At 48.0% G+C, this 25789-nt stretch overlaps 1 protein-coding gene across 10 annotated transcripts in view; it reads left to right on the top strand.

Moving 5' to 3' along the window:
• Positions 1–317: 317 nt before the first annotated feature.
• The window catches only part of ZFHX4 (zinc finger homeobox 4), a 141302-nt gene continuing 115830 nt past the window's right edge, over positions 318–25789 (top strand). For 4 of the 10 annotated variants that reach the window (XM_085605408.1, XM_085605407.1, XM_085605402.1 and 1 more), the window contains exons 1-2: positions 7398–13290; positions 25405–25789. The exon at positions 25405–25789 is cut by the window's right edge and continues 2233 nt beyond it. In XM_085605408.1, coding sequence (XP_085461534.1) covers positions 25451–25789 — 339 coding nt within the window. In that variant the 5' untranslated portion in view covers positions 7398–13290; positions 25405–25450. Of the gene's footprint in view, positions 453–5797; positions 6644–7396; positions 13291–21558; positions 22265–25404 lie in introns of those variants that run through there. The other 6 variants (XM_085605406.1, XM_085605404.1, XM_085605398.1 and 3 more) reach the window with 4 other exon arrangements.

Raw genomic sequence — 25789 nt, 5'->3', positions numbered from 1 at the left:
TGTTTGTTTTGTTGTGTTTTTTTCATCAAGCCCTCGCTTTCTCAGGCACTTAAAACCAAATCTGTAATTGTGTTGTGCTATTTGGACGGTCTGCAGTGAAAATGTTAATAATGTCAAAGGGGGAGAGGAGGAAATAAAAAGCAGGTATTGGATCTATTTAAATGACCCCGTGTCGTGCCAGGATGCTTAGGCAAAGCCCGCAGAAATTCTGGGTGAATTATATGCGATCAGCCAGTGATTGCGGAATATTAAATTAAAGTTAGATAAGTCCGCATTGAAGGAGGCAGCCCCCGATCCGGAATTTATTTCCCATTTTCTCTTAACAGCATCACCGCGCGCTTCTCTTTGCAATGACAATGGGCCAATTCGGGCATTTTGGACGCATTTTCCATATGCTTTAACTGGAGGCTGTTAGACAAAGAGGAAACGGAGACGGTCTCTTATCTCCAGAGGTATCTTTTTTACTTATTTTGCATTAAGGTTTTATACCCCAGATAACCGCGTGGCCCCCCTCTTTGCTAACCACTCTATGTTTGCGTTCGCACTGTTTATGTGGGCATGCGTTATCGCTTATTGCACGATTTGCCTGTGTTGTTCTTTGTAAACCTTTCCGTTATCTTGTGGGGAAGGATAGGTGAGTGACGATTGTTTTTCTGCTTTTGCCGCAATCAAATGCCAGTTTAATTGTGAATTTTTGCGCTGTGGTGGTTGTTTGAGATTTCTCTTTTGTGGTGGGTTTTACTAGCACCGAGGTGTGCTGTTGTTGTTTTACTGGGACCGCTGGGCATGGTATTTCCACCCTGTGTGTGGTTTACGGGGAAGTTTACACTAGTTGTGCGCTTGGCTTCTTGTTTTGTCGGGCTGCCAGGCTTTGCTGTGCGAATTATTTACTGTTGAATCGCAGTTCGCCATCTGCTTTGGTGAAGGCGCTCCGCGGTGTTGTGCTTAGTTGCTGTAACACACACGGCTATTGATTAGGGGGGGCTGGAGCTGGTATCGATTGCCTTTTGGGGTGGAAGTTGTATTGATCTGCGCGGGGTGAGGCGGCGCGGCGGTCCGTGTGGTCACTTTTCTGCTGCCGATCGCCGGACCTGCGGTGTGGATTTATGTGCTGGAACTTCGCGCTGGTCTGGGGTGGAAAGGGCGGCTCTTCCCGGCTCGTTGGAAGCCCCGGGACTCTGGCTGTCCGGGCAGCGGGCTGGGCTTGTCTCGAGGGGCCGCGCAAAGTGATTTTTGTTGATAAACACTGGGGAGGGGAGTGAGGTCAAGAGACTGCCAGGGAGAGCTGACCTCTCCCAACCCAGAGGGCTCCCTCACTGGACCGGCTGCCTGCCCTTCACTTTCCCTGCCTCTTCGTCACAGCAACGCTTGTCCGTGGACCCAGGATCTGTTACCGCGCCGAGGACCGCAGGGGACCCGCGGACAGCTGGCGGCAGCGATGGAGGGCTCCCGTCCGCAGCCGCAGCCACAGCACTGGGCACAGCTCCCCGAAGCCACCTCGAGGCGCAGTGCGTGCACTCAGACACTCCCCGCCGGGCGGCTTTTAGGACGTGCTTTTCCGTACACTGATAAACCGTTCCAAGCAGCACTCTGCGAGGCGAGCATAGGTCCGAGCACAGTGGGCAGCGAATGTTTTACTGGCTGTGTTTGGGGCAGAGCAGCGCGGCTTGCAAAGGCGAAAGCTTGCTTGCTTATGGTAGCGTTTCCGTTATCAATGATGTTATTTGTGTTAATGTTACTTCTTTAAAAGATAATTGTGCACCCACCTTTAAAAAAGCCAATACCACCTCGCTTCCTTGTAAGCTCGCCTCTAAGAGCTAATAACAAACACGGCACGCAGCAGGGCCGGGCTCTAAGAATGTTTTGAATAGAAATTGCGGAGTTAAACAAAAGCGTTAGTTAACACACTGCCTTTGTCAAACAGCCCCCGGGAGGGGAAGAGACAACACAAAAAGGGGCGCGGGGGAGGAGGGGTGCTGGGTTGTGAAAGTGTCTGCTGCTTAGATAAAGGCTCACTAACGCCGAAATCTTGTAACGACGCGCCTCAAACTGAGCCGGTCTATAGACTTAGGGGGACGCCGTGAAAAGACACCGATCCCCTCTCCCTGGGGCAGGGGCGGGAGTGGGGGGTTGGGGGGCTGTCATTAAAGCAGAGATGGAAGATAGCGCATAATTAAAAGTAGGCAAATGTCCCGCAGTGTGTGTGTGTGTGTGTGTGTGCAGTAATAAAACAGTTCAGGGGGCTGGTTTCTGATTCTAAATATTATGATACGTGTTTACGTTTCTTTACAAAATGGGTAAAGGGAGACTGAACCTGTCAAAGGATAAAAAACCTGCTCCCACCAACCACAGCGCCGCGAATCTGCCTCGGGTTAAGCGCTGCTTTTGTATGCGTTTTAAGCTCTGGTCGGATGTCTGCGAAACACGACTTCTTGGTTTGGGTCAAGAGATTCCCGAGGCGGGATGGAATCTGGAGAGAGGGGCAGACATAGAACGGGGAAGAGACGAGTGACAATAGGGGGTACAGAGGCTGGAGAGCGAGGTGACGGGACACAAGGACGCCCCGAAGACGAGGTGAAAGGGGAGAGGGACAAACCTGGAGCTGCCTAGTGCCGCCTGCCTCTCCCTGTCCCCTTCCTTCCCCCGCAGTCTCTCGTCTGCCCCCTCTCTCCCACGCTGTCCTCCCCCGTGTGGTGCGGACTGTCTGTGGCCCTGGGTCAGCGTCTCAGCCTCCTCACCAAATCACTGCTCTAGGGGTTTGTCCAAACTGGGGTGTGGGGGCAGGGTTCAGGCTAGCCCCCCCCCCCCCCCCCCCACAGCGTCCCTGCTCACCGCCCAGAGACAGCCTCGGGAGAGGGGGGGGGCAGAGTGATCAGGAAGGGCACCAAACATTAATGCGGGGTACGGATGGACACGGGGGTCCCATTTTCAAAGCAGCACCTTCTTCTTTTCTGCCAAAGTGTCTGTAACTCAAAACATTCCCCGAACAGGCAAACGGGGGCACTGTAACTAACCCCATGGGGCTGAACGCCGTGCGGTGTTTACAGCGTGTGTGGTTGTGAGCGGCCCCGGGGCACGCGAGTCTCTTGGGAAGAGGGCCTGTCCATGCTCTGTCAGCCTTGGTACCATGGAGCGCCCCGCCTCACCTTTGTGTGGTCATTTCACATACACCTGTAACGCTGTGAGTGTAACTCTGAATGCCCCTTTTGCTATCTTTGAAGCTCTCTGCACTTCCTGGGTCATGCCTGTCCATGTGACAAACAGGCTACTTCGAAGGCAGTGCTGTGCTTCACTCTTCATCTATAGATAGTCTGTGTATTACGTACACCAGGTGGAGTCACGTCTATCTGGGTGTGTGCAACGGGCCACAGCCTCCGCTTGGTACAACAAACAAATAATCTTATACAAAGAGGCTGAGGCAATAAAGCATCGCACCCAACCAACAGTTCATGCACAGTCCTGTGTATGCAGCGCACATTTAAATACATAAAATAAATAAATATAAAATAACAGTGGGTTGGTCAGCAAAGACGAGAGTGGTGTAGAAACAGTAAAAGCGTGGATGGGAGACAGGCAGGTGGATCGGAGCTTAGATGCAGGCAGGTGGATGGGAGAGTAGAGGCAGGCAGGTGGATGGGATGTTAGAGGCAGGCAGTTGATGGGAGGTTAGACACAGGCAGGTGGATGGGAGGTTAGACGCAGGCAGGTGGACGGGGAGGTTAGACGCAGGCAGGTGGATGGGAGCCTATAGGCAGGCAGGTTGGAGGGAGGTTAGAGGCAGGCAGGTTGGAGGCAGGTTGGAGGGAGGTTAGAGGGAGGCAGGCAGGCAGGTGCTGGTCATTGGCAGGTGTGTGGATCTGAGCAAGGCCTGATGGTGGTGGCTGCCTATTAAGTATAATGTCCTGACATACTCGAATCCGTTCAAACTTCCCAGACAGCGTGGTATATTGTTTTTCCTCCACGGTGCACTTTTGGAATTAGGTGGAGCAGGGAGGGGCTGGTCCGGGGCCCTGAAGTGGCCGGTGACTGCTCCATAATACGGGGTGAACTTTTCTCCCACACACCTTTGACTGTAAGGCCCTGCTTTGTGCACAGCACTATAGTTAGAGCTGTTGGCAGGCCCTTTCCTTGCTTTCCCTGTTCTCAAGTTGGTCCAGGCCTCACACATAGCACCTCCTAGGGGTGCTTGGGGCAGGTGCCCCCTATTCCCCGTCACCCTCTTGTGTCCAGGGTTGTTTGTTTCTGAAGCTGCTCTGAGCAGGCCTCATTGTAGTTGTTATCTACCGCCACGCTCATCCTGACCTCCTGCCCTCTGAGGTAGGAATGCCTGTCACACACACAGCAACATCTGAGGGGTTCCAGGGGCATGTACCCCCCTCCCCCCCCCCTCTCCGACCCTCTGGTTCAGGACTCTAGCAGGAACTCCAAGCACACGCTTTCCTGGCCTCTGAGGTAGTAGCCTACATCACACAGGTGTCTGTCCCCTGTCAGTACCAGGGCAGAGGCTGGCTGGAGCTCTGAGTAGGCCCCTGCTGGGCTCTCCTTCCCTCTGGCGGGTCCGGCCCTCACAAAGCCCCAGCGGACAGGAGCCGAGGTCAGGGGCCGTCCCCACAGTGCACCGAGCCCCAGCCTGGAAGGCCTGCCCGCCCCACTGCTTAAAATAGGCATTCCCGGAGCCCCTACCACCAGGGGGAGGGTGAAAGCCATGGTGCTGGGTCGCCGGCCCCAGCCACCCTTGACCCTGGGGAAGTCTAGGCGCATTGCCACCGAAGCCCCCACGTGTCCCCAAGTGCACCTGATCGCTCTGCGTGGGGACCCAGGCACATTCAGAGCCGGACTCTGTTCTGCCACTATGCAAGCGCCGCTTGTTCCGAGGCTTCCGGTTAAAACACTCACACAGTCAGATCAAAAAGATTCACCTTAAGTGCCATTCAAGCAAAATATTTACATATCATATGGTGTAGGGAAGAGAGTGCTGTACTAAGCATTCTATGAAGCGGGTGTGTGGTTGCCACGTACATAGTATATCTCTGCGAGTACCTTCTAAGAAAGCGGAATCCCTATATAGGTGTTCAGCGGGCAGGTATTGTCATAAAAAAAAGTGTCTGGTGTTGTGGGTGCACATAGATCGTGCTAACGTTAGTTCCCTCTGTATCCCTGCGGCATTGCTTTCATCATCCCCCACAGAGTTCAGCCCTGTGCCCACCCAGACCTGCACACCCCTAGCCCCCCACTCTCATATGCACCCTCGCCACCTCTGCCCCCTCAAGTCACCGACTTAAACTCCCCAAATCATCTAAAACCGCTCCTAACATGAGTGTATTGGTTGGGAGGGAAAAGAGCGAGAAAGGGATTTTGTAAAAAATATGTTGTGGTAACTCCTTATAAGGGCGATTTTACTTGCTGTATTAAGTAAATACACTTACATAAAATTGTGTGCGTGTAGGTATGTGTAGGCGTGTTTGATTGTGTCTTTGTGTATTACTGAGTGTGTATATTGGATGCAATAAAAACGAGCGAACCCCTAAACATTATAGCATATATATATATATATATATATATATATATATATATATATATATATATATATATATATATATATATATATTTGCAGAAATCGCTATTATAATAGTGTGAAGGTAAGCATTTCGTGATTGTTGCTATATATGCAGATATAGTGTATGTATCTACATATATACACACACAGATATATCAACATAGAAACACATGTATATTATATATATATATATATATGTATCCATATATAGATACATATGATTGTGGCTCACTTAATACCATCCTTGGTGCATTTACTAGAAGTGTGCACATGCATACTGAAGCGTCTATAGGGGCAGGCATGTATGCTCCGTGGCCGTGCTTGTGTACGTCCGGATCCGTGCATGAGAACGTGTGTCTATAGAACCGTGCCGCGCGTGTATGTGTGTCTATAAATATGTATAAAGGCCGGAGTGTGCGGGGCCATAAATATGTATATGTGTGTTGCCAATTAGCCGGCCGGGCCGGGCTGCCTGCGCGGGCTGCAGCCTGGGTGCCTCCGCCGCCGCCTCCCCTGCCTGCTGCCTCCCCTGCCTCCCGCTCGCCTCTGCAGCCTGCGCGTCATTTGCAATCTGCAGACTGTTGATCACCTCGCTAATTACACCTCTCCCTCTGCTCTGCCCGCCGCGCTCATTCCCAGAGTGCATATCGGGAATAGACACACAAAGACATGCGCACTCAACTTAATCAGCCATTTTTTTTAAACAGGGCTAAAACGATAATAATTAGCAGAATAAAGACATATCGGATTTTCATTTCCTCTGCTCCTCTCCCCAGCCCCTGCACGAGCGAGCAGCGAGCAGGCGGCGGGCGCAGGCTGCTTTCCGGGCAGCACCCCCGGACCCTCGGCACCGCTGCCCCTGCTCCCCCCGAGCCCTGCCGTGCCAGCAGCCTTCTCAACTTCCAGGATTATTCGCCTCTTTTTTAATTTTTATTTTTTTTTAAATATTTTTTTTTCCGAGTGAACATTCTCTTCCCCGGTTTCTTTGGATGTTGTTCGACGGTGGGCAAATTAAAGCTAAGACCCCCAAAAATGTTATAAAAAGGAAAGAAGACCGGGCAGGAGCCGAGCGAGGGGCGATGGAAAGTAAGTTCTTTCTTTAACTTTTATTGAGTAGTTTGTGTTTAAATTTAGGTCGGGTATCGATTATCTTTCCAGGCTGATCTTGCACAATCTTTGATATTTCGCTCGCGCTCCCTCCCCTCCGCCTCGCTCTCGCTCTCACACACACTCTGCACACAGCTCTGCCGCCTCTCTCCGGACCCCGGATCCCCGGCCGCCCGGCGCCTGCTCCCACCACGGTCCGCTGCGAGTCCCCGGCGGAGGAGTCAGCGCGCTGACCGGGGCTCCCAGCTTCCGGCTCCGTGGCTACTTCCAGGGGCAGTTCTGAACGCTCTGCGCCCCGAGCTCCATGCCTTTCACGCCCAGCTGCTGCACAGCCCCGGCTCGGTCCACTTCGTTCCCAGCCCCTCTCTGTGTCATTTTTCAGGTTTAACTCGGTAAACAGTGCCCTTCGGTCGAGACCACATCCATCCCAGCTCTTGCACACAGTCAGGGGAGGTCTGTACCCACTGCCCCCCTCACAGCGTCCAGTCCGGTCCCGTTCCCTTTGATCCCCACCTCTTTGCACCGTCCGGACTCTGCAAACCCCTTGCCGGTCTCATCTTCCGGGACAGCTGTGTATCTCTGCCCAGCCTCGGCCCCTCCAGCCCTGCACTCCCGGATCCCTGCCCAGCCTCGGCCCCTACAGCCGTGCACTCCCGGATCCCTGCCCAGCCTCGGCCCCTCCAGCCCTGCACTCCCGGATCCCTGCCCAGCCTCGGCCCATCCAGCCCTGCACTCCCGGATCCCTGCCCAGCCTCGGCCCCTCCAGCCCTGCACTCCCGGATCCCTGCCCAGCCTCGGCCCCTCCAGCCCTGCACTCCCGGATCCCTGCCCAGCCTCGGCCCATCCAGCCCTGCACACCCGCTCCCTGCCCAGCCCTGGCACACCTCACTCCCCGGGTCGCCTGTGGCAGTCACTGCCCGGGTTACCAGCGTCCCAGGCACAGTTCTGTAAACAGCCCGGCTGCCTCTGCACATGTTTGTACGCTCGCTTCTGCGCGCCGACACTTTGTGTTTTGTTTTCCGGGTCGGCCGACCATGCTCCCTCTGGAAACTTTCGCAGCCCTGTGCCGAGGGGGATGTTTGTGTGTACAGCCGGCAGGCTCTGCCCGGTGGTCTTGCAGTCAGCCCTGCGCTTCTCGTGCTGCTCGAAGTGTGCAGAAGGGCTGCCTGCTTCAGTACCCCGTACCCTTTCCCTCCCCTTGACAATAGTCGCCTCGAAGGGTCAGAGAATACAGTGTATCCCGGAATCCACTCAAGCACAATGTGCAGGCACCTTCCCAAAGAAACAGGGCACTTGCTATCTTTCCGGTTCCCTCCGACCCCCGCAGTGGTCTTGCGAGGTCGCCCCATAGAGGTGTGAATGAATGAATGAATGAATGAATGGGTGCTTATGCTTTGAAGGGAACGCGCACACTGAGTGCCCTGACAGGCAGCCAACGATGCTCCTAACAGAGTGCACACCGAGTGCCTCTTGGGAGCCTGCCAGCGAGGGCAGCATGGGTGCCCCTGATACGGTCGTCTTGACAGGGAGAGTAGGTGGTCGAGGCCAGAGCGCACACACACTCCCCTGCTCCGGTGGCCGCCAGCGCTGCTCGGTTACCTTCAAGGGGCTGCCCCGGGCAGCTGAGCCCGGTTCCTGCTCGTCCCTCGGCTCCAGGTCGCCGCGGCCACAGAGCCCGTATCCCAGACATGAGCTGCGCAGGGGCGCCGCCGAGGACCCGCTGCCGGAGGTGGCCAGGGGCGTGCGGGCTCCGGTCCGTCCATCCTCGCCAGCGGGCTGGCATGTCTAGTCCTCCTGGGCTTCCCCGGGCTCCTTTCCTGTGTGACCCCTTCACCGTATCCACGAGCGGCCGTGAAAGCGGGGGGGGGCGCGGGAGCCGTGGTGGGCTGCGAGGCTCGGCAGCGCCCGGAGAGCCCCCAAGCAGGGCCATGGCACAGGGTGCATCTCTGTGAGGAGATCTACAGCCCCAGAGCCTTCCCGGGGCCGGGCACGGGGCCTCTGGCAGGCAGGGGCGGCGAGAGGCGGCCGAGTCTTCTCTGCCGCTCGCTCAGATTGAGGCAGAGACTTGGCTGCGATTGGGACACGGCAGTGACATGGCATCGATCGCTTCCATTGAGAGCAATGCAAAACCGCCAGGGTATGTAACACTGTCGATGCCACCAGCCCTGCCTGCTCTGTGCGCGCACCGGAGCAGCTCGCAGCCCCGTGGCTCGGCCTTTTCAGAGGACCTCCGGAATCTGGATGGGAAAGAGCACGGCCGGAAGATTGCCCCCCGTTTGTTGACATCCCCCCATGTTTTTCAGAGCGCGCCATTCATCGCCGCTCCTCGAGAGGACTGCATTTAGAACTTTCTCTTTTTGGCCGGAGATGCTTTGGAGGCTGCACTGTTGGCACAAAGGGGCTCTGGGGGCATTTTTAGGAGTTTTGTATTTCCGCCGTGCCCTTGAACAGGGGAGGCACGTCTCCCTATCGCGAGCTGCGGGGATCGGTGGAACGGGGCTTGGGCACTCCAGCCCAGGCCTCGTATCTGTCGATAGTTACAATACAGATTCTCGCCCGAAGCCGGAAATGTTTATTTGCTCTTTAAGAACCGTCTGGGGGTTGTTCACCTTATACTTGCGCCCGCTTTACCTTTCTGTGTCTGATAAAAAACATCAGAGTCACTGAAATTATGGGGACAGAGGCGCCATAAATCTGCAAAGAGGGCATATCTAAGGGGCAGAGGTCGGGTAACCCGCATGTGTCTGCCAGAGGGACAGTACCTGCCGTGTTGTGTGCACACACTGCATTGTTGCTGTGCCCAGCTCGAGCACGCAAGGTTTTACAAACAAATGCACATTATACAGTGATTCCCTTACGGAAGTCCGAAGCGCTTTAATATTTTGTTTTTCAACTGTAGTGTTTCAAAGACGTGCTGGGGCAGCAAAATACACCTAGCAGGGCTGCCGCAGAAGCACCCTGTAATAACAGAGAATTTACCGCTCCACTCCTCACCCGGAGCCTAAATTCACACAATGAGATTTGATTATCGCTAATAACAATATTAGAGCTGGCCTGGATGGATGAGGAGCAAGGCGCTTTTGTTGATTGCAAGGGTTTAATGTTGCATTTCAGAATGTGATGTGGCTCGGCCTCGCTTCCATTAACTGGAAAGCCCCCGAGGTTTTACAATTATTCCTTAAAGATAATACATTTAAGATTGCATAGCTAGGCTGGAGAGAAGTCATAAAGGCAAGAAGGGAGGCCTTTAATAACTCCTGAGATTCAGACATGTTCAGCAGTTAGATTGGCTCTGACTTCAGCAAGGGTCGACAATGTGTCATTTCCATGAAGCCAAATTGCCCTCTGCCTATATGATATTAATGTGCAAATCAATATTTCAGGGATTAAATTTCCCTTCTTCATTTTTTATGGTTTCTACCTCAATAAGTCTCCAGTCTATTAGAAGAGGCTGGGTGATTTAAAATCTCTGGCTGCAGAATAGCTTGTCGCAGCTTCAGGGCCTCCCTGTGACACTGGAGATATCTGACAGGGTCTGTGCGCCCGGAGGCACGCGCCATACTGTAAGGCCCTTGTTCGATCGACTGCTTAGAGGTATTGAAAAGATCACCCGCATGTTTGCGCCACGTCCCCACTACATTCCACTGCTTTACAAATATTGTGTTAATCTCCTATTGATTCGGTTCAAAATCAATTGGCGCTCCAATCTTATTAGTGTTCTGGTCAATATTCCTCGGTGTTGTGCCTCGTTTTATTAACCAGCGTGCGTTAGAGGGGTGTTTTAGTCTGCCGTGACAGCTGGTGTCGTGTGTTTTCAGTCTCTATGGGTGCGCCTTGCTTTTCACGCGCCATTTGACCCGCGCGTCTCTCTGGTCAATGGTTTCCTAGAAGGGCTTCAACTCGCAGTCGTCCGCGGGGCAGTCGCGGCCTGGCATCTGTGGCCGTAGAACCCTCTAAGATATTACTATACACAGTGACCGCGGGCCCCAGCCTTACATGAGCATCTCCGATAGTCAGCACAGAATGGTTGGTGATGTGGGCGCCCATCTTGGACGGTGCAAAGCCCAGGGCTACACTCGAGGCTGCGGCCTTGACCTACGCAATGCCAAAGGCCTACTGTCTGTCACTCGGCTGCTTTCTAGTCTTTTACCATCTGGACCAAGTTCCGCACAGCTGCACGGATTTCATGTGTGATAGAACATTTTTTCCATTCAGTGCGAAATGTTCCTTCCTATGAAACGCACAGACGCGCTTAATTTAGTCTGCGAGAAGAAATGCTCATGCAAAAGCACAAAAGGTGCCTTAATCTCTGCGAGCTGTTTGTTTTTCTACCCCAGGCTTGTCTATTTGGGTTTGAAAAGTCGTGTTTATTGAGGAGATGTTTCTGGGGTGTGACATTAAAATAATACACGGCTTTTCATGCTGGCTGCGGATTTTTTCAGTTAATTTGCAGGGATAGGTTTTATAGCTGTCAAAGCATGGCTGGTCCAGAATTTTTTTCAATAATTAAATCTATATTGTTTACAGTGCTTTGTTCTGTAGCTTAGTATATCTAATTATGGTCAGTTGTCCGCTACCATAGTATTTACTTTTGTTAATTCTTTCTGCAAATATATGGTTGGAAGTTATTAGTTCACGTCATCCTGTTTTTGATTTTCATGATGGCAATTCTTTTTTTGGATGCTGGCTAAATGTTCTGCTTATTAAACGTTAAAATACCAGGTGCACCAAACATGTTTCATGTAAATTGGGCGGTTGTTTAGTGTATCAAACTGCACATTATTACAAGTGCATTTAGAAATAACTCAAAATTTCCAACGTTACTCGGTATTTAAAGATTGAAATATTATATTCTGTATAGTGTATATCGGTCAGTGTTTTCACAAATAACTATTTTATACATACTGTGTGCTGCTGTATATTGACTTCATTGTGGTTGTGCAAGTGTTTGCACTTATAACTGATTACAAAGTCATGTATGTTAGGATGTCTGCGTGTGCGTGTAACTGTTTTTGTGTGTGCTGGGCAATGTATGTATGAGTACACGAGGAGGTCTAAGACTGTCGTGTGGATTAATGGGGTTTGTTGTCTTTGAGTGTGTGAGTATGTGTGTCTGATTTTATCTGTTTTGACGTTTTAGCCTTCTCGCGTATTTGGTTGTGTGTGTTCGGTTGTGTGTGCACGCGCACGCGTGGGAGGATGGGGAAAGTGTCAAAGACAGGCGCTAGGTTAAGCCCACAGTTCAGATATGAAGCGCTTTTGTGTCTGCCTCAGGGCTCTGCCCACAAGGCAGGCTTTATTGCTCCACAGTCTTTTCATGGGTTAAAGTCTTGGCTGAGGTTCAATCTGAAATAGCGCCAGGGAGATAGCGGTGTAAAGGGCAACTCATGTGAATATGTACAAGATCCATGTAATTAGTCCTTAATTAGATTAGCATATGCAGATTCCCAATGTAGAAACTTGTTGATTCAGCGCTTATCAGCGCAGCAAATTTGGGCTTTTGTTTTGAGACAATAATGACTTTCAAGTTGGATTGTGGAAACGCACAACCACCTAATTTAACTCATGCCATGTTAAAATTTCATAGGTTTCCATGGAGACCACTTTAATTGATGCACCGACGAATGTCCTGGGATACACACTGTCCAAAAGAGAGAGCTTGTTTGCCTAATCCACCCTGTAGAAGCACTTGTTTGTACACGGGTCTCTTGTGCGGGAATTTGCATATGCAAATAAACAGCCCTGCAGTCCCATTTGTCAGGGCCGTTTATTACGTATAAAAAGGGCAGGGCTATTGTGCTGCGACTGGGCCTTGGAAGGCAGGGCGGCGTCGACCAGTCGGTGGCATTCTTTCATAATTTGTTTCTGATTAATCGAGCAGAGTGAGGCGCTTTCTATTCAGGCCTCTGCAGGGGGAGGTCAGCCCTGCCTCTGAGAGGAGTTTCAACAGTGACAAGGGAAGCCCTCTCCCCTCTCCTGTCGAAGGCTAGATTCCTACTTGAGGATTCCTGCTTAAAGGAACGTGTCTTCTAATAATCTCGAGTAACCCAAGAGCACAGAAGAGTCTGCTCTGGAATATGCATCCTCCATCTGCAGGCAAGGTACACTGACAGAACTGCTTTTTGGCAGGAATGGGGGGTTAGGGGTGCGTAAAAGCATCGGAAAAGGATTAGCATTTTTTTGCATACTGAGAAGCCCTCTTGAATAGGGCAGTGCATGGTTGACTAACCAAGATGAAAGGTGGATGGACGCCCGGCTCCTCTTTCCCTCTGTCTCTACTAGGCTCTTCCCAAAGTTCTGTTTGTCCAAGACTTGAGGAAACAAGGGCCAGCTCAGATTGCAGCCACTTTGCAGGCGAGCCCCGTCCCTTCATCAAGTGAAGTAATATGTATGCTAATGGCGCGGCTTGGAGATGGTGAACACCGGTCTGCATGTCGTGGGGTTCAGGAACATGGCAGGCACAAGCTCGTCAAATATTGACTTTTGGCCTTGAAGCATCTTCACTGCTTTTACTCTTTGGAGGATGGAGGATTTTTTTTTTACTAGCTCGCAATAGAAAGATGTTTGAAGAAATTTGGTCGGATATAGGAAAGCAAGCATTGCGGCTCTGTGGACCGTCTTTCTTTGTAAGTATCAATGTGTTGTAACTTGTATCAATGCTTCATTTCGAAAATGCTGAAACACTGTATGTAAGATAAAGGTAATTGGCGCTGATGCTTTCTTAGGGTATAAAATGATCCAGAGTGCATTTTAGTGAATTTTCAAAGCATCCGGGTGGTGGTCTGGGGTCGCCAGGTTTGCTCTTGACATTACTAATAGAGTTACTCATTAGGCTCAATTAGAAATAATTCTGAAGCACTGGACATTTGTAGGAGGCAAGAGCGGCTTCAATTTGCACCTCTATAAATCAGAGTAAGCTTTGGCTTATCATTAATTTGTGTGCATTTTTAGTTTGGCTTCTCGGTGTCAGTTCAACATAGCTATCCTATTGGAGCCACTGCAGACAGGCCTTGGCCTTTCAGGCAGATGCTCACTGGGCCGCTTTGTTTGCGGCGGGGTCATAGAGCTCGCAGATCAGGAGCTGTGGTGTCAGTCCAGCGAGGCCCCAGCTGGGATAATATTTAACTGGTTCTTTGCAGCCGGAGGCCGCCCCCAGGAACATTGGTGGACAATCGACAGAACCTGTTTGCTGGAGCTGCTAGGAGCCATCCACCCTCAGGATTATCTGCTTTCCCCCAATATTGGTTAACAAGTCTGTTAATGTGTTACCATTGGACGCTGGTCCTCTCGCTGATTCCCTTCCTGAAATGTTCCTTTCCCATCTACTTATCCACTTTCCAGCTACTTGTGTAGCGAGTGATGTTTGTGAACAGAGAGTGTGCTAGATGATTTGTATAAACTCACTGGCAAGGCTAAACTGCTCTCTGGACAGCACATGGGTCAATGATCGTACTGTGCTCTCGCCAGCCTTACTGAATGGGCGTGCGCACACGCACCCACACACATGCACTTACATTTCATGTCTAGCATGCTGATTTAATGCACTTGCCACACATACTTGGTTGAAAGGCAGGACGAATATGTGCCAGACTATTCGAGGAAGAGCTAGGATAATCATGATGTTGGATTGCAGTATGATCAAAACTACACATTTTGACAATTTGTGTGGAAATGGCACCCTTCACGAAGCGCAGGTTGGCTTTACAGTTTATATTGGACCTGTGTATGACTAGAGGCCATGCGTTATTGAATCTAATACCCTCAAACTCAACGCAGTTCTCTGGGTTGTCTATTAGCGTGCATGCTAACACTGTAGGCCGCTTACTCAGTTGGAAAGCCTGCTTTAATACTAGAATCACAGGTACAGTAAGGAACAGGAAGTAAGTTTGCAAGGCTGGGACACTAGTGCTGCGTACAGAATTATGTCTGTATTTCTTTGCCTACAGGCTGATGAGCCCAGTGTACTATGTGCAAGCAAAAAACAGAGGAAGGGTTGACTGGATACAAACTGGCTAGAACAGAGCTATGAAGATAAAGACAGGCATCCTGTTCTTTTTGTAAACAAAGGGCTCACTGTACATACAAAGGCCTGCGTATGGTCCTAGCAGTTGTTGATTATAAATTAACTACACATGTGCTTTTTATCCTGCTTTTTTAACACACTCTAGAGCTATGGTTTGAAGCACACACTACTTTTTGAAACCGGTAGATATAATAACACTGACTACACCTGTTTTAGGCCAAGAGTACATCGATGTATTTCTTACACCTGAGTGCGTGTGCGGGAGTGGAGAGTATGATTTTATGCCCCCTCAGAAGCAGCGCATATTAGGTGGTTAATGTTACCTAAACCACCCTGACGCAGACATTTGAAATAATTCCAGTTAACGCCATTTCACTTAACATTTGTGGCTTTTTTGTGTAGTTCACCATTTGATTATTTTTGTCCTGTGAATTGGTTTGGGATAATCAATTACTATTTGGAAAATCGATATAAATATTATCATGTTAAAAAAAGCACAGCCTTCTATTCTTCTAGGGTTATGGCAGTAGAAAGTAACTATGCTTTAGCTACTGATCTACTGTAAACGTCTTCCTGGCCACACATTCATTTTGTAGTGAGGAGAAGATCCTATCACGCCTGGAAAGGACTGGAATGAGGGTGCCTTTATTTTGCCTGCACCCCTGAAAAGACACGGGGCATGGGTTAGCGCCCTTCCACGTTTGAGAGGAGTTGCTTGTCATAGCAGCCTGTCTAAGAGCCCCCTGTCAACAAGGAAACCCTGGCAGCGCTTGAAGTGGCTCACCTCTGAGTTATTCATGAATCCCACACAAGCACTTGGCTTTGTTGTTGATCTGGCAAGAGGAGTTGCTGCCAATCGGAACAGAAATGGAGAGTGCGTTGCACGACCCATAACGGAATAGCCCTTTAGCTCAAAGCTTGACCTCGCTCCCCAAGAACAGTAGTGCCACCATCGACTCTGTTTGGATGTGCAGCCTCTGAAGAGTAGCATGAGGTCTCAGCAGGCACACGTGCCACAGGCTGCAAGGATTTCCAAGCAAGTGTGTAGTGTACAGAGATGCAACTTGAGTTCTAGGGGAATAGAAATGCGTCTCCATTTGGTTGTGATAAATCTGCCTTTTCTTGCAAGTGGCTTTTAGATTTACCAGTTTTTTTTCAAGTCTGACAGCATTGTTGTGATTTGAAACACTTGGTGCTCCTAAATAACCTGATGTTTGAATGAGAAATAGCCTTGTGTATGAAATGCCCACTGGAGTTCACCCAGAATGAAGCCTGGAAACCCTGTATGATTGACAAGTGTTCTGACAGCTTGAAATACAAGGATTGCCCGGTGTTTTTGACACATTGGGGTCCCAGCTTGTTAATGAGCTGAAGTTAAGAGATTGTTTCCCCTCGTGCTGGCAGTGCACCTTCTCGGGGTGTTCCAGGGCGGTCCAAGGGAGGCGTGTGCGGCCGTGAGACAGTTAACTGGCACTGAGTATGCACTGCAGCAGAAGTTCTGTCTGCGAGGCCTTAATCCCCAGATAAACATTTCCTCAAGGCAAGCCCCATCTGACCCTGTCTCAGACTAGCCTTGCGTTCTGTCGCTAATGTTCTGTTTTGTTGCTTGCTGTTTAAAGTTGGAGATCTCTTGAAGGGACACGTCCATCCACAGGAAAATTAAAGAAAGGCGTCATTTTGGGTGGATGGTGATGAGAGTTAATGATATATCTGCAGCTCGCCCAGTCTTCGTGTGCAATCTGATCACAGCCATCAGCTCATTTGTCATGGCTGAAGTGAAAATGTCATGACCAATGAGTGTATGGCGGCTGACGGGGGCAGGAGGCCCTCTGCAGACACTTTATGTGCTGGGAGTGGGTCACAGCTTAGATGCAGCTCTAGGGAAATGTTGGGATTAGCCAACTCAGTGCTCAAATCCCTACCATAACAGAATTAGTCGAGCAACTGAAGTTTACTTAGGAGGGGGAAAACTTCTGGCAAGTGGCGCCAGGCTGCGGCCCAATGGACATAGAATCCTGTAAGGCGGTGTGTTAAAGTAGTTGAATTGATATTATCTGCTTTACAGTGCCCTGCACTCTGGCCCCATGTGTGTGTGGCATGCGAGCAGGGGCGTGGGGGAGAGTTCATAAACTTTACTTGCACAGAAACAATTTTAAGTTGCAGAAATGTCAATCAAATGTGAATTCATTTGAACGCACTTTGTTGTGGTGGCCTACTGCACACTTTTCTGATGTGTGGAAACCATCTCAAGCGTTCTTTCTAGGTTGCTCACTTCATTGAGTGCAGTGAAGTTATGGCTAACTTGGTGCAGCATATGTTTCTTACAGTATTAAAGCATATGTTCATATCCTGGCTGTCGTCGCACAACAGCTGAAAAACATCATCAAACATGCCACCTGCACGTCTTACTAATGGTTAACTACAAGCTTCGTGTACGCACACTTAACTCAATGGGACAAGCCCTTCACCCATTGATTTTGATAGATTTAGGCTAGTCTGACTTTATAATCTAAGGCCCATGCAGACTGTCCTAAGCAGAGGACAGAGCTGATTAGGTTTGCCTTGCTCCACCACGTGCTGCCCATTAGCTGTTTTAAATGTATAATTATTATTGCATGTCATTAGATAGCTGCACTGATTGCCGCCAACCATTGTCTGCCTGCACTTAATGCTGAAACCTGATCAACGTCCTCCTTTAGTTGATGCTTGGTGGTAAACTTTAATTAACTCTTATTGCATTGAAGAAGAGTTCAGACTCAGTGCTCACCAATCATTTCCCTTCAATATGCCCTGACAGCTTCACTTGTTGTGGGCCCCAATAAATGCACAGTCAATAAATAAACAAGCAGGCCTCCCTGCCTTGAAGTTTGTCCTCACACATACTTCTCTAGCTCGGATTTATTAGATAATTGGATGAAGATATTTATTTGAGCTACTTGTGTATCCTTATTTTTTCAGTCCCCAATCTCACAGTGCCAGTTTCATGCCAGAAAATGTCCTTTTTAGAGAAACTGTAGATTTAGGATAAGACTATTGCTGTAGCATGATTCTTTGATATGTGCATCTTTTGAATCAATGCAATTAAGGTTGTCTCCTGTTGGAATGTGTGTAATTATTCTTCTTAAAATAGGTTTCCTGTAATGATATTGGAGTTCATGTAATCAGGTTACTGGCAGATCATGTGAAATTCAGTTCAAGTTCGCTGGCTGCTTGATTTTATTTTAGTCGACATCGAGTTTGTTTGAAAAGGCATAATATGTGTAGAAAGCAGGAAGCACATAATTATGCCTGACGTTCTGTTTGTTTGCAAAGAAATCTAATTAAAGTTCATACATTTTAAAACGCAAAGGTTAATTAGAGAATTGCTCATTTCACTTGTGCAAAACTGTCGAATTAACTTTCAGTTCCCAGGATGGCAAATGGCAATTCATAACAGAAACAAAAGTGTTCAGCTAAATGAGGGCCTGACAATAGCCAAAGGCCACTAGATCACTCTAAAAAAAGGCCAGTGACCTCGGAATGATAAATGAGTTTTTCTTTTTCGCGTTTTGCATGAACCAGAGGGTTTATGGATGGCCCTTTCTAGTTTAATGGAGTGTAAACTAATGCCTAATGCTTCCAAAGCATGCACTACACCGCTGAATGTCGTGTTGGACCCACTGCCTGTTATAGGCCGTAGCATTCTTTCAGAGCTCAGTGGACAGACCATGGGTGCATTTTCAGTTGCCCCCACATCTTCAATATTTTACGCATAAGCTTCAAGTTGCAACATTGTGAGTAAATGTGGAATGGTGCCAGAAACATCTGACTTGCAATGACGTATATAGAGATAAATATAATAGTGGTAGCTTGCAAGCAAAGCTGTGGCATGGGCAAAAGAAAAAAGCCACTCAGACCAGCAAGTGTATCATGATGCTGGGAGATGGCTGCGGTGGTGGCTCTTTAATGGAACCCACGTGCGCCTGCTGGTACTTGACGGTTCAACCGGTCCCCCGCTTTCTAAAAAGGTGTGTTCACCCCACTGCTGCCTCCGACTTTGATTGGATTGCGCACAGGAAGCATGCCCTGCATCCCTGACTATGGGTTCCATGCTTGTAGTAAGACAATGTGGGGACTTGTGTGCATAGTTGCATTGTTAAAGGCCTCGCAGCTCTTGCTGATCTGTGGTATGTCATTGTCTTCTCGGGTCAACAGAGGATGGTTTTACCTCGACTTACACCATTAGTAACTGGAGGAAAGCACACAGATCATCAATGTGTATCCCCGCAAACCTTGAGGCGCCTCGGGTTGTTCCCCATCTGCCAGGCTTTAGCACCATGTGTCAGAGAGGCCATGACACTTGCATTGTCAGAGCAATGCAACAATGCCGGATGAAGCATTAGGAATATTGAGCGATACGTAAACATAGTAATATGATTTGTTAATTCGCAGACACAATTAATCCTGTGCATTTTTTTAAAAAGAAAGACTCCATGGATTTCAAGGTTAAGCTTCTTTCAGCACGATTATAAACTTGAACTTTCAAATCTGTGCCAGGATTGGGCGGGTGCGAAGCGAAGAGGCCATGGATTTGGGCCTTTTTCTCATCTACAAAATGCATGTAAATTGGTTCGAATTTACATAACCTTAAGCATTGTCATAATGTTTATTGTGGGTGCCATGTAATACCTGGCAGTCCCGAAGTGATTTGTAGATTAATATTTTTTGTACTGAAGGAAAACCGAATGGATTAAGAAGTCATAATTTTAACTCTAATCCTGCTTTGCATAGATGGGCCTGGGAGAGGTGATTAATGCCCGCGGCTTTCTGGTGGGCTGTATTTCAGAGGCATTAATTTCTCGGAGGCAAAGTAAAAGTGAGTGTGCCCTGGGTTTGGGGCAGCAGCTTTTGGGTGCTGCCTGAGACTGTTGAGTACTCGGGTTTTTCTGCTGCGACCAGCTGAAGGGCTCCGTGTCAACTGGAAGAGCAGTGAAGTGGCGCACCAGCATCACAAGAGGTACAGTGCATCCTCACCCCTTGTCTCCCCCTGACCCTGTCCTCTCAGAGCTGTGTTTGAAGACATAGACTTACCAAAATATGCAAGCAAACAGATTTCCCAGAAGAAGCATGTGTTTGTGTACAAAGGTAATATGAACTTAATGGAGGGGGGAGCATACCTTGCATATTGATTATGAAATGTTCCTGGCAAACACAATGAGTCACAGATTTTCGACTGCCGATCGTGCTCGTGGAGGAGAGCAGCTGTAGTGTTTTATTAAAACCGTGGAAAGAGGAGAAGAAGGTAAAGCAACAGTTCCTGGCCTCGATAATTAAATTACAAATTCCACCGAGTGCTGCAGTTTTATGGCAAACATACACTGCGCCGTTTCTGCTCCGAGTGGATGCGGCGAGGCCATCGGTCACACTGGGTCTGATTGTACAATTAAAACAACCTGGGGGGACGGGCAGCTGAGGCCTGGAGGGGCTGGAATGTGGAGATGGGACCAGGTAGAGAACAGTCCACTCTTTGCCTTTCTTGCCCCCCCCCCCCCCGCTCCCCACCGCCCTCAGTGGGCTCGGGTTGAAAGCTGCACGATATTCGGTTACATCCCTCTGTTCAAACTTAATTACCTCCCCCCTTTGTCGTGACATGGGTGGAAAGTTTCTGGCGTGTCAGAAGAGGTCGTCACACATTCTTTCGCAGTTCTCTTCATTAATTCCCGCGTGCAGAAGCCCTTTCTGTCGTGCTGGGCAGGGAGAAGGGTGTAATGGAAGAGTCCCGAAGCATCAGCAGGAAGCTCTAAGCTGGTTAATGCAGTATAATTGTCTGGACATAGACTGGCCTTTGTTTGTGCAGTTCACTTCGAATCAGCTGTAATTAACTCCAGAGTGTTTCCAGATTGCCAGCAAAGAAAAATTACAGCGTTTCTTCTCGAAATTGTATGGCTCGAGTAGACATTAACTATGCAGATTGTTTTTACTTTGACATATTAAGGGGACGCTTACTTAGCTCACCCTTCTGACCCCAGTAGAAGAAATATGAATATTTATGCGGGTTCTGCTATTAGACTCTGAGTCTATTGAATGTGGTGGACACATGTTAAACTCATATATGCTTACTGGCCCCTCTGGGCACCCGTCAGCATCCCCTGGGCAACTGTACTTTTTGGGTTGTCACTTTGAGGGCTGTCCCTGCACACTGTGCCAACCACAAGCCAACAGGCTGTGCTGTGTGAAAAATCGCCAGCCCATGAGGACGCGTGCAGTTTTTCCCCCCAGCTTTTTTTCTATCAAGTGGGCCCCCAGCCATGTGAACAAGAAAAAAAAGTAGCAAGCAAAGTGGCCTGTGGTCACGAAACCTTTTTGGCACAAAGCATTTACCTGCACAGTGTTGTTTTGAAAGAATAACTTGGAAAGATGTGATTTGCTTGGCTGTGCCCATGGGCTGGCAACATGCATGTAACACCCTCACAAAAACACTGGGCTTCTAATAATGGGTTCCTGCAGGGACTAAAATGAGGCAGCATCGTGATCAGGTTCCCGGATAATGCGTCTAATAATACAGCGCTCTACACAAAAGATCTGTCAGCAACCGATGGAAACAGAAGTCCAGCCAAAATCTTTTTTTTCCCTTTCTTCGAATTTAACAATAAGGAATTTAAGCTTCAATGTGGCTTTAGCAACCAAAGAAAAGAAGCTCTTCGTGTCTGCATAATACCACTTTGATGGATTTTTTTCATCAGCCCTCTGTACGTGGCAACAAATAAACAAGTATAATTATAGTTGTGAAGGCCTATTCACCGCTTTGTCAGGATTAGATATATGTGCAGTTCACACTGAGCCTCTCCTTTGTCTTTGCCTAACTCACTATGACATATTGAAAGAGGATTTGGTGTGGGGAAAAGGCCACGGCACAGACAGTGATGACCTTTAGGAAACTTGATACAACTCGAGGCTTTTTTATTTTTTTTTTTCCTCTCTCGTTTTGGATGTGCAACGTGTGGTGTTACCACGTTTGGTTTTAAGTTAGCAACTTTTAACCCGTTCTTGACTGCGTCAACAAAGAATCAAAGGCCGAGGAGACAGCTAAAGAGCAGAGAAAAAGAGAAACAAAAGGCCGAGCAACCTATTGGTCTCCGTTCCCAGCGTTTAGCGGCGTGCCTGCCCTGGCATTCCTTCCCCTTTATTCTGCCCTCTTGATCAGATCACGTTCTTTTTAATCAGTTCACAAACACCGTCTCAGTGAAGCGTAGAAGAGGGCCGAGGCTTTCTCAATTAAGAAGCCGGAGTGAAAGCGCCATCTCGGACTCTTTGTTCTAACGGGAGCGCTGCCTTTTAAATCTCCAGCAATTCATCTATTGTCCGGTCAGACCGCTTTTTTTTTCATTAGCAGATCTCGCAGGAGGTTGGTTTTTGCAAGTTAGCCGAGCGGAGTTTGGAAAACAGCTACTGTGGAAGTTGACTGCGGGAGCGAAACAGAAGCAGCATATTTTGGCTGAGATTTGGTAACCGGTTTCTACAAAGGATTTTTGTTTTATTCTTTTAAGTCAAGGCTCCGGCGGAGTACGAGGACGCAATAAATGTAAAACTGGATAAAGGTATGCGTTTCTGTAAAGTCAAGCCGTGTCACTGATGGCGTTTGGTACCGTTATAGCGCACATCGTTTCTTGCTTCGTGTATTAGTATTTCAGACTATTTGCATGTTACGCACGGCGTGTCCTGGACATTTTCCCGGAAGCGCCGCCTTCAAAGGGTGTCGTGACCTGGACATGCTTCTGGAGGGGCAGGAAGTCCTCGTGTGCGGCTCGACTGGTCGATACTCTGTTTTCGCATGGCTTGCACATGTTGACTGAGTGTAGGGGAAGTTCTAACGCAGTAGGACTGTACCATTTGAATAAGGGCGAGGATACAAAAAAAAAAAGAATGACCCTTTCATTGCTACGGGTGTATTGTTTGTGATCTTCAGTGGTTGTTATTTAATTATTCAGGTCTCTCAAAGCCAAGTGTAGTCGAGAGATCATTTCTAAGACGGTGTGATCCAGACAGGGTCATAAAACCCGCTTGTGTGAGTGGCATCCAGGCGTTTTTTTAAAAATTTAAAAGACAGTTGGAAGTATTTGGTGCCATTGTTTCAAGGGTATGGGTGCCTTAGCAATTTGGAATGTGCGTACGTCTTCATGTCCTGCTTTCTGCAGAGGGACATGGCTCCATAATACCGACTTGTGTCAAATGAATACAGCTGTGTCAAGTTTTGTTCGTAAATTATGTACATTATTCTTGGGACTTTGCTGGGCTTTCTCTCTGAAAAACAGGCGTTTTGCAAATGCCCATTAAACGCAGGGTACACATCCAAACATTTTTGGTGGGGATTTTGTCACACAGAGGGCATTCGCAGAATCACATTGAATGTTGTCCCGCATGAAAGCCCAAAAACCAGACTAGATATTGCCATGGTATATCGGATAGTGCTCAATTCCTTTTCATTCTCACTTGAATCATGGCAAATGTAGTAATATTAAGATTCACCCATCCCAAAGCCGCCGGAACACAAGCATGCTCTTTGTGGATTGGATGGTCTTATAGAAAGAGGTTGGGGGGTGTACAGGGCATTGCCAAATTGATTGATTGCGACTTCTGCTGCTCTTCCTGTCCTTGGTGCAGCACGATGTGTTTGAAACCTGGGCTCATTGTTGTGCATGTCTGCGTGGAGTTACTCACTCCTTGCAAAGCTAAATGCACTTATCCCTCCTGTAATGAATCCACTGCCAGATTTGCATGCCATGAGCACAATTAACCTGCTGCTCTTCAGTGATTACAATTAGACATTGAGCGTGGCACGGTTTCATTCGGTGACAATTACACTGTCACTTTTGCCATCAGATATACAAAGGTAATTTTGAATTCATGCAAACCATCAGATACACGTTAAAACTGACCATTTACCCTCTCTAACATAGAAGCTAAATGAAGTAAACAAGTTAGTTACCATTGTGTGCTTAAAAGCAGAGTGACTTCCTTTGAAGCTTTCTTTCTGTGCAAATTAATGCTTATTTTGATCCTGACCATCTCCTGGTGTGACCCTTCAGGAGGATGTTCTACTTAAAGTAGTGTTTTATGGTTTGCCAATTAAAATGATCATGATTGACAGAATACAACATCTTAATGCTTTGTTTGTAAATATAGCGGACTCCAAATTTGCCACAGCTGTTACTCCAAATGGATCTCACAGACCCGTTGTGAATAGCAGAAACCATTAAAAATTGCTTTTTCGTTTTTATTGCGTGGATCGCTCTTTCATGCATTTTTAGGAAAAACAAGTCTCTTGTATGTCACTCAGTATCCTGTCATTGTTGTCCTGTCCTGAGAAAGAGCGAAAGAATGAGAGAGCAAGCGAGAGACCGAGTTATAGGGAGAGGGAGAAAGAGATAGATATATCTATTACATTAAACAACAATTCTTGATAAGTACTGTTCATGTTCACCACTGTGCCCTAGATAATTGGGAAAAGTTCTGCCCTTGACAAACCCCGTAGCGGGAAATAACCTCTGTGCTGTGAGCACTTTGTTGTTGTACCATGGTAGTACAGTGCTTCCAGTAGGCAGTACTCACAGACTCCACCTTGAGACATCTACACAAATGCATATCACTTAAAACTATAATCAGCCACTCTGCATGAGCAATTTTGGCTCTGCTCATCCTGTGCCCATCTTCGCCAATTTGCTGTGGTGTGTCTTTTTAACGGTTGCCCTTTCACAAGATAGGGAGTTTGTGGTTTGTGATGTGAGCGAGCCTGCGACGAATGATTGAAGGATTTCATCAGCAGCGCTTGCGTGAGATTTGTTAAGCCAGGGGAGATGTTGATAGAGGCAGTGGTGAGAGATGGACAGCACACCAGGATTGATTACATCAAAATGGTCTCTGAAATCGTGTTCATTACTTTTTGCAGTGAAAAAACACAGCAAGTGTGATTTCCCCCCAGGATTATGGCACAGGTAGCAGTAAATATTAATTTCTGGCTTGTTGCCTAGTGAGGCACCTGAAGGGTAGGGGGGAACTGGGATTGCTGTTTACTAGGTACCTACTGAGGGTTTTTACAAAGGGACTATTTGACGTAAGCAGGATTGCCTGCTAAAATGAAGACCACTGAGGCGCTGTCTCTCTGCAGGCCACTGTTGCAAGGTTTTGATCTGTTTTTTCGGTGTGCTGCAGAATTTTCATTTTCATTGCTACCATCATAAACTTGCTTGAAATAATAAATTACAAATGTACAGAGAATGATTTCTTGTTAATGCAACTAAATATTTTATTCTGTATCAAGAGAAACAGTTTTTTGAAATTATAGTGACAACATTAAAAAGTACATCTTTCTCATCTCTATGTATGTTTCACACTTATAGTAAAACATATTTGAGTTTGTGTGTATCTATGTGTGTGTAAATCTATATATATGTATATATACATATATATACATATATATATATATATATATATATATATATATAGATATATATGTGCTACTTGAAAAAATGATCAGTGTACCTGTGAAGCAATCTACATCCATTAAGTTAAATGTTGTTCTATGCAGTTGTTTGTGATAGATATTCATACTGGTTTCAAATCAGTTCCCGTAACCCTATTGATAGCCTATTGAGGAGTAGCTGCAAATTAGTGATGAACTATTAGTGCACTGTGTCATTATTTAATAAAAATGGCTCCTCTCACCTTATTTTTTATCCAGGTCCCTGACAGGCTGGATGAAATGAGATCCCCATGTAGCAATTGCCATGGAAACCTGTGACTCCCCTACTATCTCAAGACAGGAAAATGGGCAGAGCACATCAAAGCTATGTGGAGCGACACAACTTGATAATGAGGTGCCAGAGAAAGTTGCAGGGATGGAGCTTGACAGGGAAATCAGCTCTACAAATGACAACCTAAGAACGGATGAGCGCAAAAGTGAATTCTTGCTGGGTCTCAACATAGAGAATGCGGCTACCTCTCAGGTTACCTCGGCAAAAGAGATACCCTGCAACGAATGTGCCACTTCCTTTCCCAGTTTACAGAAATACATGGAACACCACTGCCCTAACGCCCGCCTTCCTGTCTTGAAGGATGAGAACGAA

The sequence above is a fragment of the Triturus cristatus genome, chromosome 5_1 (assembly GCF_964204655.1).
Source record: "Triturus cristatus chromosome 5_1, aTriCri1.1, whole genome shotgun sequence".
NCBI classification, from domain to species: domain Eukaryota; kingdom Metazoa; phylum Chordata; class Amphibia; order Caudata; family Salamandridae; genus Triturus; species Triturus cristatus.
The sequence above is the reverse complement of the archived record's forward strand: the minus strand, read 5'-3'. Positions and strand labels throughout refer to the sequence as shown.